We start from the raw sequence: 18,414 nt of genomic DNA, 5'->3' as shown, positions 1-18,414 counted from the left end.
AAGAGGACGTCATGGCATGAAGAAGGGAGGCGCCGGACCGGACTGCAACACCCATCGGACCGGACCGCCACCTCCGTGAGTACAATATAGCGTGTTTTTCTTCTCTTTCAGGTTACATCGGAGGCTTATCTACAGCTTTACAGAATGCTGTAGATAAGCCCCCAATGTCTATGCCGGCAGCTAATAGGGGAAAAAAAGTGTTAAATATTAATAATCCGTTAATTTCTTATAAGACTCAGTTCTGTACATTGCTTTAGCTTACACGACATAGGCTATTTTTAAGCTTGGCTCATGGTAGAAAGACAGCTCCATATATGTAGAGACCACGTGCTTTAGGAGACGTATATAATTCATGGCTAACTGTAGAGGTCGCTCTTCCCTCACCATCATGAGAGACAGACACGAAGATGTCTTCTGTGCTGGGCCATGACATGACATAACAGCTGGTATGTTACTTTAGTACGAAGAAGCCTAAGAGAGACAGACGCCATTTGCCATGTGAGATCCCGGAGAGAAAGAAGAATACATGTTGCTTTTGCCATGTGGGATCTCAGAGTATGAACTATGGACAATTTCTCTTTCACCTATTTTTATTCACCTGTTTTTCTGTAATAACCTTTCTTTGATGGAAGAATCCAAATAAACCACTATATATATCTGGTAACTAGTCCTGAGTATTTTACAGGATATGCATTATTTTACATTGGAGAGCCAGCCAGATCTGCATTTTTGTACTTTTTTGCGAATTTCCCTCCACTTGCCCAAAAGGGGGATTGGACTTTGCTAACGTCAAATCATATGTGCAAGTTATCGGGAATTCCACTACTTACAAGAATCACACAGAACCTAGAAGTAAGAATTACCAGATAGATTGAGAAGTACTACAAGTGCCAAAAGTACCAGACGTAAGCCAGACGTGTGAAGACAACAGGAACCCAGCGTTGTCCATCAAAGGAACAAGCTGAGACATTTCAAGGTAAGATAAAATGGATGTCATTAATTGTCTTGCTAAGCAGAGCAAATTGAAATTTAAGTCTGTAGACAATTCTAATTCAGAAGTTTTATGGTTAAGTTTATATGCCGAGTGTGAACTCGAGAATCAGAGGTTAGATTCTAAGTTTTTCAATAGAGAAAGAGAGAGATTAAAAAATATTCTACAGATGGTAGATATATTTCATAGATCTGTGTCAGAGAAATCTAAAAATGATTGTGTAGAGGATAGTGATATTCCCGAGATTCACTGTAATGTGGAGAAACAGTTACAAGTAGCAGCAGCCATGGAAGGTGACCTTGCAGACGTGGAACAAGATGGAGAAGTAGGAGGAGACTTCAGAACTGACGTAGAGGACGTACAAGGGAAAGACGTACCACTAAAAATAGACGACTCACAGGCCCAAATCCGAAGTAAAGTAAGAAAAATTTTGCTTAAGATATGCGAAATAATTCCTGCATATGAAAACAAAATAGATGTTTGTAGAAACTCTGAGGTTTTTGAAAGTTGTGTTGATAAATTTGATTTATCTAACGAGGAGAAGAATCAGTTGTTCAAAATGTGGATCCCTGTAAACTTTGCTAGGAGATTGACTTTAAAGTTATCTGGTGAAACACATGAGAATTTAACTGATAAGGACAGATTAAAAATTCTCATTTTTTGTTCATCAAATGAAAATCATCCAGATATTGATATTCTTCAAAAATTAAGGATTGGTCGGAAGGAATGTATTTTTACGTTCATGTCCATATATGAACGTTTGTATAGAATGCTGAGTGAGAATGTCAAAACACAGTCCCTCATAAGGAGTTTTGTAAGCAAATTTTGGTTTTTAAATCCTGCATCTCGTGTTATTGCGTCACAAAAAGATTCTTTGTTTGAATGTGCGCAATCCCTTGATTTTTCCAGAAAACACGAGAATCGTGAAAGGAAAGTAAATTGTGCTAATTTTGTGAAGACAGTCAGAGTAAAATCTTATCAGAAGCCTGCATTAGCAAAACCTTCTAAAATGAGTTTTCCTCAAAATCAACAAATATATGAAGAACAAAGGAAATCACATGTTTGTTATAAGCCCTATGGAATGATGCAAAAGATCACCGAAAAGACACAAATTGAGTTCAGAAAAATGATGAGTTCTGATCTTCTTCCGGTAACAAAGATGGCCGAATTTGACAGACAGAAACAGGTGGTGAGTGACATCATGGCCTGTAAACTGAATACTCTGCTCCAAGAATCTATCAGCTTTAAAATGGCAAGAACCTTTCAGGATATTTTTTGCAGAGAAATAAGTATGGGTGTAGGAATTGGCTAGGAAAAAAGTAATATATATTGTGTAACAGTGTTATACAATTAGTGAGTTATATGTAATTATTTTATAGAGTATAATCCTGTAGTTTTATAGTTTGTGGATATATACATATTCATACAGTATATATAGAGTGTTTGTAGAAGTAGAAATAGTAGAACTGTATTTTTTAATGAAAATTAAAAATCTACATCAGTAATAATATTTAGAATTATGAATATGATATTAACCTTATTTTTTATGTTTCCTTAGAATTTTCATTTCAAAGCAGGACTTAATCGGGAAAAATTCTCTTACAAGGATTTATGTCTTTATTTACACAGGAAGTTGCAATAATTGCATGATATATATATCTAACCCTTAAAAGGAAATAACTAATTGCATTTTTTAATGTGTTCTGTGTGTGTGCTTTTCTGCATGGTTCGAATGACAACCACAGCAGGGAAATTTGAACCTTGTTCTAATAATACAAGTATACCAGTATACTATGTCCCTGTTCCTTAGGGAAAGAATTTTTAAGGGGGTCTCAACTTTTGCAAACCAATGGAATTTTTTTCTAGGCCTAAATGTCAAGTATAGCTATACATATACATATATTTATGTCATGTGGGGAATATTCAAAGAAATATTAAGACTAAATTTAAATAGTTTACAATGCATTGATAATTAGGATAATTTGGGTTAAAATACGTGTATTCATCACACCTTCGTATGTGAGGTATTTGGTTTAAACTTAATATGTGACACAGTCTTAGTGACAGTGACTGAGTGTATGAGCAGCTGCTGAGCGAGTAATGTGATACGTTTGTGAGGCCTCAGGATCCTGAATGCATGAGAGAAAAAAAAAAACCCCAAAAGCTTTTATCTTTAGGAGAAATATGCAGATCAGATAAATTATTAGGATATATAATGAAATATTATCTATACAACATATATTTCTGTATTTCTATAGTAATTATTTCTTGATTTAGTTAATTGTGGATAAGTGCAATCGCACAACAAAAAATAGTTTATGAAGAAAATCTATTCTTTCCTTATCAGCTTTAGCTCTTTTAAACAGGCACCAGCACAGAGCCTGGTATTCACCAGCTGCATCTGGGAATAGTGGACCTTCCTTCTCTGTCCAAGTGTGTTAATCTTAAACTACATTTAAATTAATTTTTCCAAAGGATAATTTTATGATATTCAAATTAATTTTAATGGTTACACATCTTCAGACAAATAATGGTATAAGCAAGTATAATATTTACACAATTTATAAATTAATTATTTTTAATTTTGGTTTTGATAAATGAATTATTTCATAGAACAATATTTTTTGGTATTAAGGGGGAAAATATGTTTTTGATCCTGACTACATCATCACATTTGATTAATACCTCTTCTTCACACATTTTAATAGGAAAAAAATATTAATAAGGTACAATGGTATAAGTATTGGGTATAATAATAAGTATTATAAAGAGTCATTTCTTTACACTAAGAGGAATTACATGCAAAGTTGCATGATTTGAATATTTTGGTAACACAAGTTTATGACAATTATGAAATAATCCAGATCATGGAAATATTAAGGGTATATGTCACTGAAGACATAACTACTCTGCATCAACATAAAGGCCTTATTTTTATTTTTATTCTTATTCTTATTTTTAATTCTCAATTTTTTATTCTATTTTTATTTTTAATTCTTACATTTTTATTTTTTCTTTCATCAATAGTAAAGTAATATCTACTATAGAATTTTGCTTCATTAAATATAGCAATTATATGGTTCTTTTACTAAGGAAAATGTTTCACTTCTGAGTTATATGCAACAATTCTTTTATTCATTCGCTCACTCATATATTCTTATTTTGGTTCATGGCTATACATTCCTACATATTATTAGTATAATAAATATATTCCTTATTAATAAAGATGAAAACACTGATTACATAAAACACAGTGACACCTATGGGTTGAAAAAGGTAATTACACCTATGACATAAAAATGTTCTATCACATGAAAAAATATGGATAATAATGTATTATCACTTATTATTGGTTTAATATTTCAAACATTGAAATCTATATATGGTACAAATTCTGATAATAATTATATGGATATTACTGATTGCTATGGTACGCTGTGATATTATAGGATAGGAAAATTACCGGATTTGGTATAGACTAGGGAATGAAGACTTCAAGCAAGATACTGAAATTACGTTAATAAAGACTTCATATTAAAATTGATTCTTATCAGTTGCAAGAAGAAGAATGCCGCGATCCAGAAGTCCCAGAAGGTAACAAAGCTATGACTTCTCAGTAAGACTGTGTTAATTACAAGTGCAGTATCCACCACTGACAGTCACAATTAAAGTGTCTAACCTGACAACCAGAGGACGATGATCCTACGATGCTGATGTGAACTGTGTTATCACGTTCTTATCAAGTTCCAGAAGTTTTCAATCACCTGTAAAGCTTCCATGTAAAGCTGGTGAACAATAAGGTAATTGTCAGGAAGCTACAACCCTGACATATGTCCTGTGCATTAGGACAAGGACTGGTTATGGTGCTATGTTTAGCAAGGAAGAGTCATTTTAACCCTTGCTTTGCTGACCAAAGACGTCACACCTGTTCAAAGACCAGTACCGATGGAGGATTCCAGAATATCCAAGGCGAGCCAATGTAAGCCCAGGTTTTTAAAGGTGACACTACACAGATATTAAAGCTGCATAGACTTTGTTTTCGTATTAACATTTGAATTTATGGACTTTGATTTGATACACAACACAATTTCTACAACATCTATATGCTATAGAAAAACTGTGTTTTTAAAAGAACCAAGAAGAAGACATCAAAATGAAGACCAGATGACATCAGATGATGACTGGACCTGAGATGCTTCAATTTAGACTTAGGGAAGTATAATTATACATATTTTATATGAATATTGTTCACGGCTTACCATAACATGAATTCACATCAATTATGTCATTGAGTACTTATAACGGTAATCTGATATTATTATTGTTATTGATATTAAATTATTTTGTCAAAGAAGAAGAAAAGAAAAAAGATCTTGTTATATTTGAGGGTTCCAATTAATGTCTGTCTCCCTCAAAAGGGGGAATTGTTAAATATTAATAATCCGTTAATTTCTTATAAGACTCAGTTCTGTACATTGCTTTAGCTTACACGACATAGGCTATTTTTAAGCTTGGCTCATGGTAGAAAGACAGCTCCATATATGTAGAGACCATGTGCTTTAGGAGACGTATATAATTCATGGCTAACTGTAGAGGTCGCTCTTCTTCCCTCACCATCATGAGAGACAGACACGAAGATGTCTTCTGTGCTGGGCCATGACATGACATAACAGCTGGTATGTTACTTTAGTACGAAGAAGCCTAAGAGAGACAGACGCCATTTGCCATGTGAGATCCCGGAGAGAAAGAAGAATACATGTTGCTTTTGCCATGTGGGATCTCAGAGTATGAACTATGGACAATTTCTCTTTCACCTATTTTTATTCACCTGTTTTTCTGTAATAACCTTTCTTTGATGGAAGAATCCAAATAAACCACTATATATATCTGGTAACTAGTCCTGAGTATTTTACAGGATATGCATTATTTTACAAAAAGGGTGACAGATCCCCTTTAAGGAATTGCTAGAAAGCTTACCTTTAGCATAAGAAGTGTTCCCACCAAATGTATTGTATGGAAATTCAGATTGTTGGCTGTTCAACACCTCTGCTGATCAACTGTAGTCAGCTCCGGTGGCTGCCCAATGTAAATAGTAACAGAGCCAAAACAGAACAGTCCTGTACACAGTGTAGTAGCTGCTCCTAGGTACTGCAGTTCAGCTCCTATTTATTAGGCCACCTTCACACGTCCGTATTTCATGTCCGTATGCGGTGTTTTTAAAGGGCTGCAAATATGGACACGCACACCCATTGTATTCTATGGTTGTGCTCAAATGTCAGGATTTTCAAACAGACAGGCAGACATGTCTGTATTTTATCAGCAGCACGGACAAATTGTGTGCCGCATATCTGCACACTGATGACATCCGTGTGTCAGCAGCATGACACGTACCGGCGCCTAAGAAGAAACAGTACAGCAGTTCACGCTGTTCCCAGGCACCTGCTGCTGAAGGCAGCTCTCATCATTGTCTCCTGGTCGCACTGAGACCAGGCGACAATGATGAGAGTTGTATTCAGCACCAGCTGTGTACCTCCTGTGTAAAATAATGAATTAAATGGCGTGGGCTCAACCCAATCCTATTATCCCACTTGCCAACGCCACAGGGCATGTGGGAAGAGCAGAGGCTAAGCGCCAGATTTGGTGCATCTTGTGGCTGAGGGCTGATCTTGGTAACCTGGGATCGGGCAATATCTCTGGCTCCTTTCCAGGCTATTAATATCAACCCACAGCTGTCTGTTTATCCTTTGCTGGTTTGAATTTATAATGGCACCCTATGTCATATCTTTTCTGGAGTCCCCAGTAAATTCACCAGTAAAGGCTACGCAAACAGCTGTGAACTATTATTAGTAGCCTGGGAACCTTATGGGGTATTGTCCCTTGTCCCAGAGTATTAACATCAGCCCCCAACCATGGGCTTTCCCTCTGCTGGTTATGAAAATTGCGAGGGAGCCCAATTTTTTTTAAATTTAATTATTTATTTTACACAGGAGGGACACAGCGGGTGCTGAATACAACTCCAATCATTGTCTCTGCGCGACCAGGAGACGAGCGCTTCCTTCAGCAACCGGTGCCTGGGATCAGCACGAACTGTACTGCTTTTCCCAGGTGCCGGTACATGTCACATGGATAGCATACTGATGTGACACACAGACACCAAATGGATACATGGATGTCACATACATACATGGAGATGATACACTGACCACGGATCTCACCAGTACTGTTTTTTTCCTGTACAGGAATCACCAGGACTTGTGAAGGAGGCCTTACTCTCTATAGATTTGTGCCGATTATGGTACTTCTGGCCATTACTGTGGCTGATAACAGCTGATAGCCCACTAATGATATGCCATCAGTTAAACATTTGTTACCTGTATCTGTGACTTTTTCTTCCCAGGAGCTGGTTCATTTATTGGCATCTTTATAGTCTCCTCATAATTTGTCACCACAATTGAACGCAGGGCACTGTAGTCTGTATGAATCTGTTTGTCATCTACAGACCAGAATCTGTGGAAGAGCAGGCACTTTTGATACCTAAAAGTACATAGAAATTTTTAAATGTGTTATTTATTTTATTCAGTACGATAAATATATATACTTATTTGAATCCATCAGGAGATGATTCCACTGTATATGCGGCAGGGGTCAGCTTTGTTACCTAGCTGACACCTTCCTGCGATTGGCAGGCTCTTAAAGGACTCGGATTCCAGCAACTTAAGCTCCTAGATGATGCACTCAAGAACAACAGTGATGGGACACTTAATTTAACACAGTCACATGGATCTTCAAGGCTTGTGCAATTTGCCCTGGTATTCTGGATATCGGTTTCTGGGCCAACTCCTGATGGATGACAACCCAATCTTTCCTAATTGCGTATGGAGTTTATAATTATTTCTGTGTTTTTGCATGTTTAGAAAAATCTATGCAATTACTTATTCAGGGGCCCAGCGCAGGGGAGACATTTTTACTTAGGAGCATTGTAATGACACTGATATTGTTAAGGCCATCATGTGGGGATATGCTGCAGAAGACTCGGAGAAGATTGAAGTCTGCAGAGACAAGCTGTGGCTGTGAAAAGTCATCATAGCGTCTGGACAAGATGAAGAAAAGAAAGAGATCAACTCCGGAGACAACATCATCTATGTATAAGGTACCTGGATGTGGATGTTCTTTGTGCTACTGACTAATTCTCATCAGTACTGTGGTTCCTGTATAGGCTGCAGCATGATGATGACTGATAGCAACAGCTCCCAGTGTTTCCTTACTATTGTTAAGAAGGTACTGGAGATTGTAGGTCCATGCAATACAAATGTACATAGGTCTGACCTGGCATTACAACTGATGTACCATGTACTGATGGTTGTGGTCGCTTGATATATGGGTATCTTAAGTGTTCTGCCATTTGACAAGTTAAGGGTTACTTTGTTTTTATTTATGTTAGGAGCATTAAAGGGGTTGTTCAAGTTTGTGATGAGTCTACATTCTTCCAAATGCAGTCTGATGATTCCCACGAACCCTTAGACTTGTAATGGTGTGCGTAATCCAAACTCAGCCACCAATCGGCATGTTAAAAAAAAAAATCTCTGATCTGCACTGCTCCATAGTATCACATTGCGCCGAGTGATATCCGATAAAACATTGAATAGCACTCGGCCATATTATATGCTCCAGTGAGCGAGCCCTTAGAAAGTATGTGGCAAGGTGTGGCACTGATTTTGGAAGTAAACAGCCAGGCTTCTAAATAAATAATGCCTTTATGCTGCAGAATTAGTGGATGGCAATGTGGAGAGACCTTTGTAGTTTGGTTAAAAAAATGTTCTTACCAGTTCACAATGGGCTCCATCTCATTATCAGGTTGGTTTCCTACAATGTGATCAATAAAGTTCAGGCAACCTGATGGTCTGTAAGAAAAAGAAACATTATTCACTAATGTCGTACACAATATTTCTGATATAGCAAGAACTTTATGAAAATATTGACTCTGTTATATCAGTGTTTGTTTTTTTATGTAGTTGAAATCATAGAAGAATACAAAATTAACTTGCGTTGCAGTATGATAAATGAAAGTTTTACTGGAACAGGTAACATGCGATTAAAGCAAATCCGTCGCCAAAGCGTTAGCACATAATCTGAGAGTAGCAAAATGTAGGGACAGAGACCCTGATTCCAGTGATGTCTCACTTACTGGGCTGCTTACTTTAATTTGTATAAAATCATTGTTTTATTTATTGGAGATTATCACTAGAGGATTTGTATACCATATTCATGAGCTCTGTATAACCCCACCACTGATTTGCAGCTTTCTGCCTATGCACAGTGAACACAGAGCTGTTGTTATAGAGCGTTTAGCATTAGGAAAACTGGTAGATCTGCAGCAGATAAATCAAGGCTTTTGTCAAGCAGCCCAGTTAGTTACACATCGCTGGAATCAGGGTCTCTACCTCTATATCACGCTGCTCTTTGATGAGGTAGTAAAATCCTGGTGACAGATTACCTTTTAATACAATTAATGGCCCCTTTTTAGTTGATTTGACCATCAGGAGACAATGTATATGTATTAAATTTGTTTAACCACTAAATGTCCAATAAACAATTGACAAGCCCCTTTTTTGGAAAACTTATTTAAATATTATGGTATTTATAGCTCTTGGTAAATGCTGTAATATAAAAATGGCAAAATAAAAAAATATCAATATTAACCCATTGAATCTCATGTAGCTCCAGCACGGATGTTCTTCTGGTTGCCCCTGGTCTTTGTTAACTTCCCTTGAATATTTTGAACAAAGACATCAAGTAGATCCAAGTGATCACTGCATCCAGGTCCTGTTCTCACAACCTACGTGACCAGTGATTCACTGGTTCATACAGAGATAGCTTCACTCTCGGGAAAGTAACAAAGACTGGTGGGGACCACAAAGGTATCATTGCTGGGTGTTCCAGGATTGAAGTATAGTTGTTTTTTTAAATTTTTTTAAATTGAACATCTTTTTATCGAACATATGACAAATGAACAAGACATAAGCAACAAACTCAATAATTCTGGGATTATCCATGTAGTGTGTGTGTGTGCGCAGAGAGAGCCTTTTAATGGTTTTTTATGAATCTTTTTGTGTTGTTTTAGTAATATTATACATGTTACCAGTCTCACTCACAATGAAGGTAACAGTGGATCACTGTAAAGAGGCTTTTTAAAACCTGGGAGGAAGACACCTTGATATGGCCCCAGGTATTCAACGAGGGTATGTGTAGTATCTCCATACTGCAAGAGAAAAAAGTGAAATAGTAGCATGTGTGTTCAACAGCTACCAGTTCTATCATTACTCCTAGAAAGAATTTGCTCCAGGCAAATAGCCTAGGAAGTGAAATGAAGTCCCCCCTCCCAGTCACTGTCAGAAGGGAAAACTGGCTCATCAGACGAAAGTCAGTGATCAAAGCCATAGAGTTTAATCACTGGACAAAGCAGAGCCTGGGGGAAAAGGGAAACAGCCAGTAGATCTCAATAATATCTGGTGTCAGAAAAGAAGCTGATAATTCAATCAGCCCTGAAGAGAGTCACAACCTACCGTCTGTATCACTGCATATTTCACTCTGCCACCATCATCCTCTTCAATCCAAGGCTCTTTAACGACGACAGCTCCTTGTTCTTTTGCTTTCTTTAAATAAACAAAGACATCTGGTTCAAAAAGTTAGAAAAGATCACGAAAAATAATGTCTTGTCGTAAAGTCTAACTATAGAAATGCAGTTGATTTAAAGTCAATGATTTTTTTTATACACAGATGGGGATGCTGGAGGTGGAATTAAGGTGCCATCCCCAGACGAAGCCATTATGGCGAAACTCAGAGATGGCTGAATGACTGTTATTGATGTGATTTACCGTATATTTGCTGTATTGTTTTTAACGATTATTTTGTACGTATTAAAAATTCCTTGAAAATATAGAAGGCTCAACTATTTGCAGGACAAGAATATAGAAACTATGAAAAGATAGTCAAAAGACGGCTACTAACTGGCACATAATCATGATACATTAATATATTATAATATGAGGTCTTTGGTTTGGGCGACATTGATTATAATATAGAAATAGATGCAGAAAGTGGGGAAAAAGATGTATGGTCTGTGCTGGCATTCTGGCATGCGTGGGCATTGATGCCAGCTATTGTGCTACTTTTGATAGGAAAACTCTGACGCCTGCACACTTTCTTTCCAATATAATATTTTTCACCAAAAAGTGGCATCAGATCTTGCTAGTTAAAATGTCTTCGTTCCTTATATTGTTTCAGATTTATTTAGTGCAAAATAAGAAAGTGCAAAACATTACTCCAAGAAACGGCTCCCCATCGTATAGTTATATACTGTTTGTGTATCAATAAATTGGGTAGATTGGATCACTAAGTGGCAAAAAGTATTTTTTAATCTACTGATAGACTATTATATGAAAACTCATTTTCTTATCCAGTTCTGACCGTAATATAAAAAATCATTCAGATGGGCCAAAAAAAAAGAAAAATATTTTCCAAACACAAATATTCTGTTGAGAGCGACAATTCTGCATTTTTAAACTATGTGAGATAAATAAACACGAAGCAAAATTACAAGTGAATGAGGCCTTTTATTGCTGTAACCTTGAGACATCTATGACATACCAGACTGTCCTTCCCTGCATAGTACGTGAATGTAAGGACTCGCCTCCCACCTCTTTGCCCTCTTATTAACACGCCGTTTTTCCAGTAACATATGTATATAAGAATTAGTGGAGACATGTTTACAGACAGTATGCCACTCTTCTATATTTACAAGATGTCTATTAAATGTCTCTTTTAATTTTTAAACCGATGCTGTATTACTCATTGCTGTTGCACGGTAATCCTGACCATCGCCAGAGCATTGACGCTATGGCGGTTCACTATTTAATGCATAGCAGAGGCGTAGCTAGGGTTTTGATTTCAGGATGGGGCAAAACTTCTGAGTGGGCCAATAACCAGGTAACCTTGATTACAACTCGGTGACGCAGCCTAAGGCCGGGGTCACACATGCGAGAAACTCTCACGAGTCTCGCATCTCAATACCTGGCCTTGGGACCAGAGCGCTCAGCTGCATAGAAATACATTCAACCGCACACTCCGGTCCCGAGTGCCGGGTATTGAGATGCGAGACTCGTGCGAGTTTCTCGCATGTGTGACCCCAGTCTAATAGTGGATGTAGGAGAACCTCAGCAGATGACTGCGCTGTTGCTGAAAATATCCTCTATATAAGACCAACATGGATATTACCGCCATATGGTCAGTGATAGATACCAGTCCTGCAAATATATAAGAGATTACAGCACAGTTATAGCTGGTGACTTACATCTGACGTTCTTTCTGATGAAATCGTTCACTTTTCCAACTGGCCCAGACCGGCATGACACCTTCTCCAGCCAGGACTCGGCTGCAGAGATTACCACAAAGACATATTTCACTTCTCATATTCCATCCCCATCACCATCCATTCCCAACCTGCACAAACTCCTTATCCTACTGATACCCCAATACTGAGCCGCTGCTGCCGTATGAGTCCCTATTACTGCACCTGCTGTGTGGAACTGTGTGTCCTCTAAATGGTAAAATAAACCTCTAGAATATATTAATGCCCTGTGCAAGTGCCCTAGAAAACAGTGCCCACATTTTTCCCTCTAGAAAGCAGTAATGACCTGTGTGCCCCTTTGACAGTCACAGTAACCAGTGTTCCTCTAAAACAATAAGTGCCCACTTTACATTTAATATTGACCCGAATCTTACCCTCTACATAGTATAATGAACCCTCACTGTAAAGTACCACTCACACAGTATACTGACCGTTAGTAGCCACCAAACTGTTTAATAGCTCCAACACTGTATGATGACCCCCACACTGTAATCTCCACATTGTATGATGACCCCTTAGATAGCCTCCATATAGTATAATGCACCAGATAGTTCTCAATAATTTATAATGCACCCCCTATAGGGCTGCATATAGTACAATGTACTCTTCTATAGTATAATGCATTCCCCATGGGCATTCTCTATACTGTATAATGGACTCTCCATAGGCAGAATCTATACAGTATAATGCTTCCCCCATAGGCAGACTATAGCATACTGCACTCTCAGTAGGCAGACTTTATAGTATACTGCACTCACCATAGGCAGACTCTATATACTGTAGTATAATGCACCCCCCATAGGCAGACTCTATAGTATAATGCACCCCATAAAAACAAATCCAATACTCACCTCTCCTCCTGGTTCCTCCGCTGCTCCGAGATTCCACACATTTCCGGACAGCGGGTACCGAGTAGTGATGTCATCGCAACCCCGTCAGTGTCTGTGTCACTGACGTCAGATGCTGAGAGGGGGATGATGGGAAACGGTGCGTAACGCTTCCTCTCTCATCAGTGCAGTCTACTGTATTGGGCAGGGGGCTCACTGCCGGAACCGGGCCCCCCGCCTGCTTAGGGGCCCATAGCAGCCGGGTGGCAGAACAGGGAGATCGATTCTCCCTCTTCTGCCACAGAATTTAACTATTGGTGCGCTGTGCACGCCATTACAGTACCGCAGCTACGGATGTGCCCCCTCAGAATACGGGGTCCGGAGCGACCGACCCCACTGGCCCCCCCCCCCAGTAGCTACGCTACTGATGCATAGAGTACATGCCTATATCTCACTTCTCTAAATGGGACCTGTGAGCTCTCCTGACATGTCTATCAATAAACACTTCTATGCTCCAAAAATAGCAATTCTGGGTCATTTTTTCCAAATAACTATATTGTGCCGTGCCATTGTTATTCCTCATGGAAAATAATGAATAAATTGACAACTGGGTGTTACCATTCCCATTACTAATAGGGTGTGTCTCCAGACAGTCTGCCACTCTCGGCACTGATTGGATAATATATTACTATGTTAGGACACCCCCTCCACTAATAACACTTAGGGTACAATTTATTAATAATTTTCAAGAGGAATAATAGGGAAATGGCACATTACAGATTTTTATGAAAAGAAGCTGTAGAATTATTTGAGAATACAAATGTATAGTACAGCAGACTTGTCAGGAGAGGTTAAAAGTCTGTTTTAAAAGCAGTTATCTACAATGCTTAAAGGGTTCTCTTGCTATGAGAGCTATGACAACGGTAAGCTAACTGATGCAGATTCGGCTTCCCTAAAACCCACAGATCAGCTGTTATTGCAAAGAGAAGCGACATGGGGGTGAGACATTTTCCACAGCAACCAATGTCTTGGAGGTGTAGCATTACATGGTGGATATTGAAATGAATGATTATATCAAATTTATAGACGAACCACGTTCTTCTGAGTGGAAGCAGTCCTGGTTCATAAAGGTTACGAGGTTCCCAAGCAAATATCAAAAAGTACAGCTGAGTACAAAAGTTTGCCATGTGGTGTCATGTCCATCAGTAATAATAAAATATCATGCTCTAAGGCAAGGGTGGGGAACCTCTGACTCGTGGGCTGTTTACATATTTTGCTCTGGCCATCTGGAAGACTCCTAAGTGCCACAGTCTTTGGTCACCGTCCCTTTACTTATTCCCTAGAGTGTGCCCATGAAGCATATACTTCTGAACGTGTAATGTACATTACTGAGCCCTGCAGCACATGCAACATTAGATTACATCTTGAAGCAGGCAGTTGAAAATCCTTGTTTCTCGTGTCACAGTGTCCTGTGGGATGTATGCAGCAGACACAGCATATACTATCTGATGTACGTACATCAGTCTCTGTGTCTCTTATGTGATGTATCTAGAGCAGTCTCAGTGTCTCCTATGTGATGTGTTGATGTGTATACAGCAGTCTCAGTGTATCCTATGTGATGTGTTCCCAACAGTGTCAGTGTCTCCTATGCAATGCATACAGTAGTCAGTGTCTGTGATGTATATACAGCAGTCTCTGATGAATGTATAGCAGTCTGTGTTTACTATGTGATGTATACAGCAGCTTCAATATCTCCTATGTGATTTATATAATGCACTATCAGTGTCTCCTATGTGATGTATATACAGCAGTCACAGTGTCTCTTATGTGATGTATTTACAGCAGTCTCGGTGTCTCCTATGCAATGTATATAGTGGTCTCAGTGTCTTTGATGTGTATATATAGCAGTCTGTGTTTCTACTATGTGTTACATGTATAGCAGTCTCAGTGATTCCTATGTGATGCATTTACAGCATAGGAGACACTGATTCATACTGTGACTGTGTACATCGCATAGGAGACACTGACACTGTTGTAGGCACTTCACATAAGAGACACTAAAACTGATACTGCTGTAAATGCATCACGTAGGAGACAGTGAGACTGTTGTACATACATCACATAGGAGACACAGAATGCTGTAAATACATCACATAAGAGACACTGACTGCTGTATATACGTCACATAGAAGACCCTGATAGTGCAGTATATACATCACATGGGAGATATTGAGGCTGCTGTATACATCAAATAGGAGACACTGAGACTGCTACTCATGTATCACATAGTAGACAGAGACTGCTGTATATCCATCACATAGACACTGATCACTGTATAAATCGCATAGCTATGTACACATCACATAGGATACACTGAGGCTGCTATGTACATCAGACAGAAGACACTGAGACTGCTGTATATACATCAGATAGGATACACAGATTGATATATCACATAGGATGCACTATGACTGCTGTATATACATCCCTAGAACACAGTGAGGCTGCTTGGAACATCAGACAGGAGACACCAAGACTGCATGTATATACAACAGTTTCTGTGTCTCCTATGTGATGTATATACAGCAGTCTGTGTCTCATGACTACTGCAATGTATACAATAGTCAGTGTCCATGTGACGTATATACAGCAGTCTCTGTATCTGTGATGCATGTATAGCATGTACGTACATACGTACATACATCTCTCCAAAACTGAACTTCTTCTGCTCCCACCATCTACTAACCTCCCTAAATCTGACATTTCCCTCTCTGTGGGTGGCACCATAATAACACCCCGACAGCAGGTGCGCTGTCTGGGTGTTATGTTCGACTCCGATCTCTCCTTCACCTCCCATATACAATCTCTTGCCCGCTCATGCCGCTTACACCTAAAGAACATCTCTAGAATCCGCCCTTTTCTCACCATGGAAACAACAAAAACTCTCACTGTCGCCCTGATCCACTCCCGCCTAGACTACTGTAATGCTCTATTAATTGGCCTCCCTCTCACTCGACTCTCCCCTCTCCAGTCTATCCTTAATGCAGCAGCCAGGGTTGTCCATCTGGCTAATCGTTTCTCAGACGCGTCCGCTCTTCGCCAGTCGTTACACTGGCTGCCAATTCATTACAGGGTACAATTCAAAGTACTTGTTCTCACCCACAAAGCTCTCCACAGTGCGGCACCCCCTTACATCTCCTCCCTCATTTCTGTCTATCGGCCTAACCGACCGCTGCGCTCTGCAAATGACTTTCGACTAACCTCTGCCCTAATCCGTACCTCCCACTCCCGACTCCAAGACTTCTCCCGTGCTGCGCCAATCCTCTGGAATGCTCTACCCCAAAATATTAGGACCATCCACAATTTGCATAGTTTTAGGCGCTCGCTCAAAACACATTTGTTCAGAGCGGCCTATCACATTCAGTAATCAAAGTCATGTTTGTGTGTGTGTAGCCCATTCACTATCTCCATCTAACCCCCACCCCCTGAAGATGGCTGGACCGTCATTGTAAATACATCATTGTAAATACAAACCTGTGCTTTGTATCCCCCCCACCTCATTGTAGATTGTAAGCTCCACGAGCAGGGTCATCTTATTTCGCTTTAATTATTGTATTGTTAACGTTGTTACTTATGACTGTTGTGTTTGAAACTGTTCAACTGTAAAGCGCTGCGGAATATGTTGGCGCTATATAAATAAAGATTATTATTAAATAAAGATTATTATAGCAGTATCAATGTATCCTATGTCATGCATATACAGCAGACTCAATGTCTCCTATAGGATGTGTAAACAGTACAGGCTCAGTGTCTCCTATGTAATGTACATACAGCAGTCTCAGTGTCTCATGAATACTGCAATGTATACAATAGTCAGTGTCCTTGTGACGTATATACATAAGTCTCTGTATGTGATGCATGTATAGCAGTATCAATGTATCCTATGTCATGCATGTACAGCAGACTCAGTGTATCCTATGTGATGTAGATACAGCAGACTATCCTATGTGATACAGCTCTGGCAAAAATTAAGAGGCCACTGCACAGTTTTATAAAAATCAGCTTCTCTACATGTCTGACAGCCATTCCATTCCAGTGTCAGTTGAATTCCAACCAGAGTACTCCTCATTCTACTTAATGTCCTTCTGATTAGGTGATCGTCTGAACCAAAGCTTATTTAACAAAGAAAAGTATTAAAAAAAAACCTGCTGTGGTGTTCACAATCCTCTTGCAATAGGACAAGCTGGATGGCAAAACAAGTGCTAGTAATATCCCAAAAGTAATAGGAATGAAAAAAACCTTTAACCATGCCAAAGGAGTTGAAAAGCAAAGTATTGAGTGAGGTAAAGAAGGGCTCAATTCTGGCTTTACTAGCAGAGGGATACAGTGAGCGTCATGTTGCCTCCATCCTTAAAATTTCTAAGATGGCAGTCCATTACAACAAGGTCAAGCATCAGACATTGGGGACAACAAGGCTACAGACTGACAGGGCGAAAACGACTCCCCACTGACCATTATGAATTATCTTATTCGAATGTCACTCAGCAACCGCAGGATGACATCAAGTGACCTACAAAAGGAATGACATGACAGCTGGGGTGAAGTGCACGGCAAGAACAGTTCGTAACAGGCTCCTAGAGGCAGGGCTTTAGACATGTAAAACTAGAAAAAAGCCTTTCATCAATGAGAAGCAAAGGAGAGCCAGACTGAAGTTTGCCAAAGACCATAAGGATAGGACCATAGAGGACTGGAGTAAGGTAATCCTCTCTGATGAGTCTAATTTTCTGATTTGCCTGACACCTGGTCATCTAATGGTTAGACGGAGACCTGGAGAGGCGTACAAGCCACAGTGTCTTACACCTGGTCATCTAATGGTTAGATGGAGACCTGGAGAGGCGTACAAGCCACAGTGTCTTGCACCTACTGTGAAATTTGGTGAAGGATTGGTGATGATCTGGGGATGCTTCAGCAAGGCTGGAATTGGGCAGGTTAATCTTTGCGAAGGACATATGAATCAAGCCGCATACAAGGTTATCCTGGAAAAACAGTTGATTCCTTCTGCTCAGGCAATGTTCCCTCAACTCTGAGGACTGGTTTTTCCAGTAGGACAATGCACCATTCCACACAGCTAGGTCAATCAATGTGTGGATGAAGGACCACCACATCAAATCCCTGTCATGGCCAGCCCA

The 18,414-nt window shown here is 39.3% G+C and overlaps 1 protein-coding gene across 2 annotated transcripts in view; it reads right to left on the bottom strand.

The window, feature by feature from the left end:
- Positions 1-18,414, bottom strand: part of LOC141080531 (4-hydroxyphenylpyruvate dioxygenase) — a 95,283-nt gene that overhangs the window by 15,886 nt on the left and 60,983 nt on the right. For both annotated transcript variants that reach the window (XM_073565790.1, XM_073565791.1), the window contains exons 7-10: positions 10,555-10,644; positions 10,144-10,250; positions 8,815-8,892; positions 7,363-7,525 (exon numbers count right to left, since the gene is read on the bottom strand). In XM_073565790.1, the coding sequence (XP_073421891.1) occupies positions 7,363-7,525; positions 8,815-8,892; positions 10,144-10,250; positions 10,555-10,644 (438 nt within the window). The remainder of the gene's footprint in view (positions 1-7,362; positions 7,526-8,814; positions 8,893-10,143; positions 10,251-10,554; positions 10,645-18,414) is intronic.

This window comes from Dendrobates tinctorius, unplaced genomic scaffold (assembly GCF_039654945.1).
Source record: "Dendrobates tinctorius isolate UK_male_01 unplaced genomic scaffold, ASM3965494v1 ptg000016l, whole genome shotgun sequence".
Lineage (NCBI taxonomy): Eukaryota > Metazoa > Chordata > Amphibia > Anura > Dendrobatidae > Dendrobates > Dendrobates tinctorius.
This window is presented reverse-complemented; position numbering and strand designations above follow the sequence as displayed.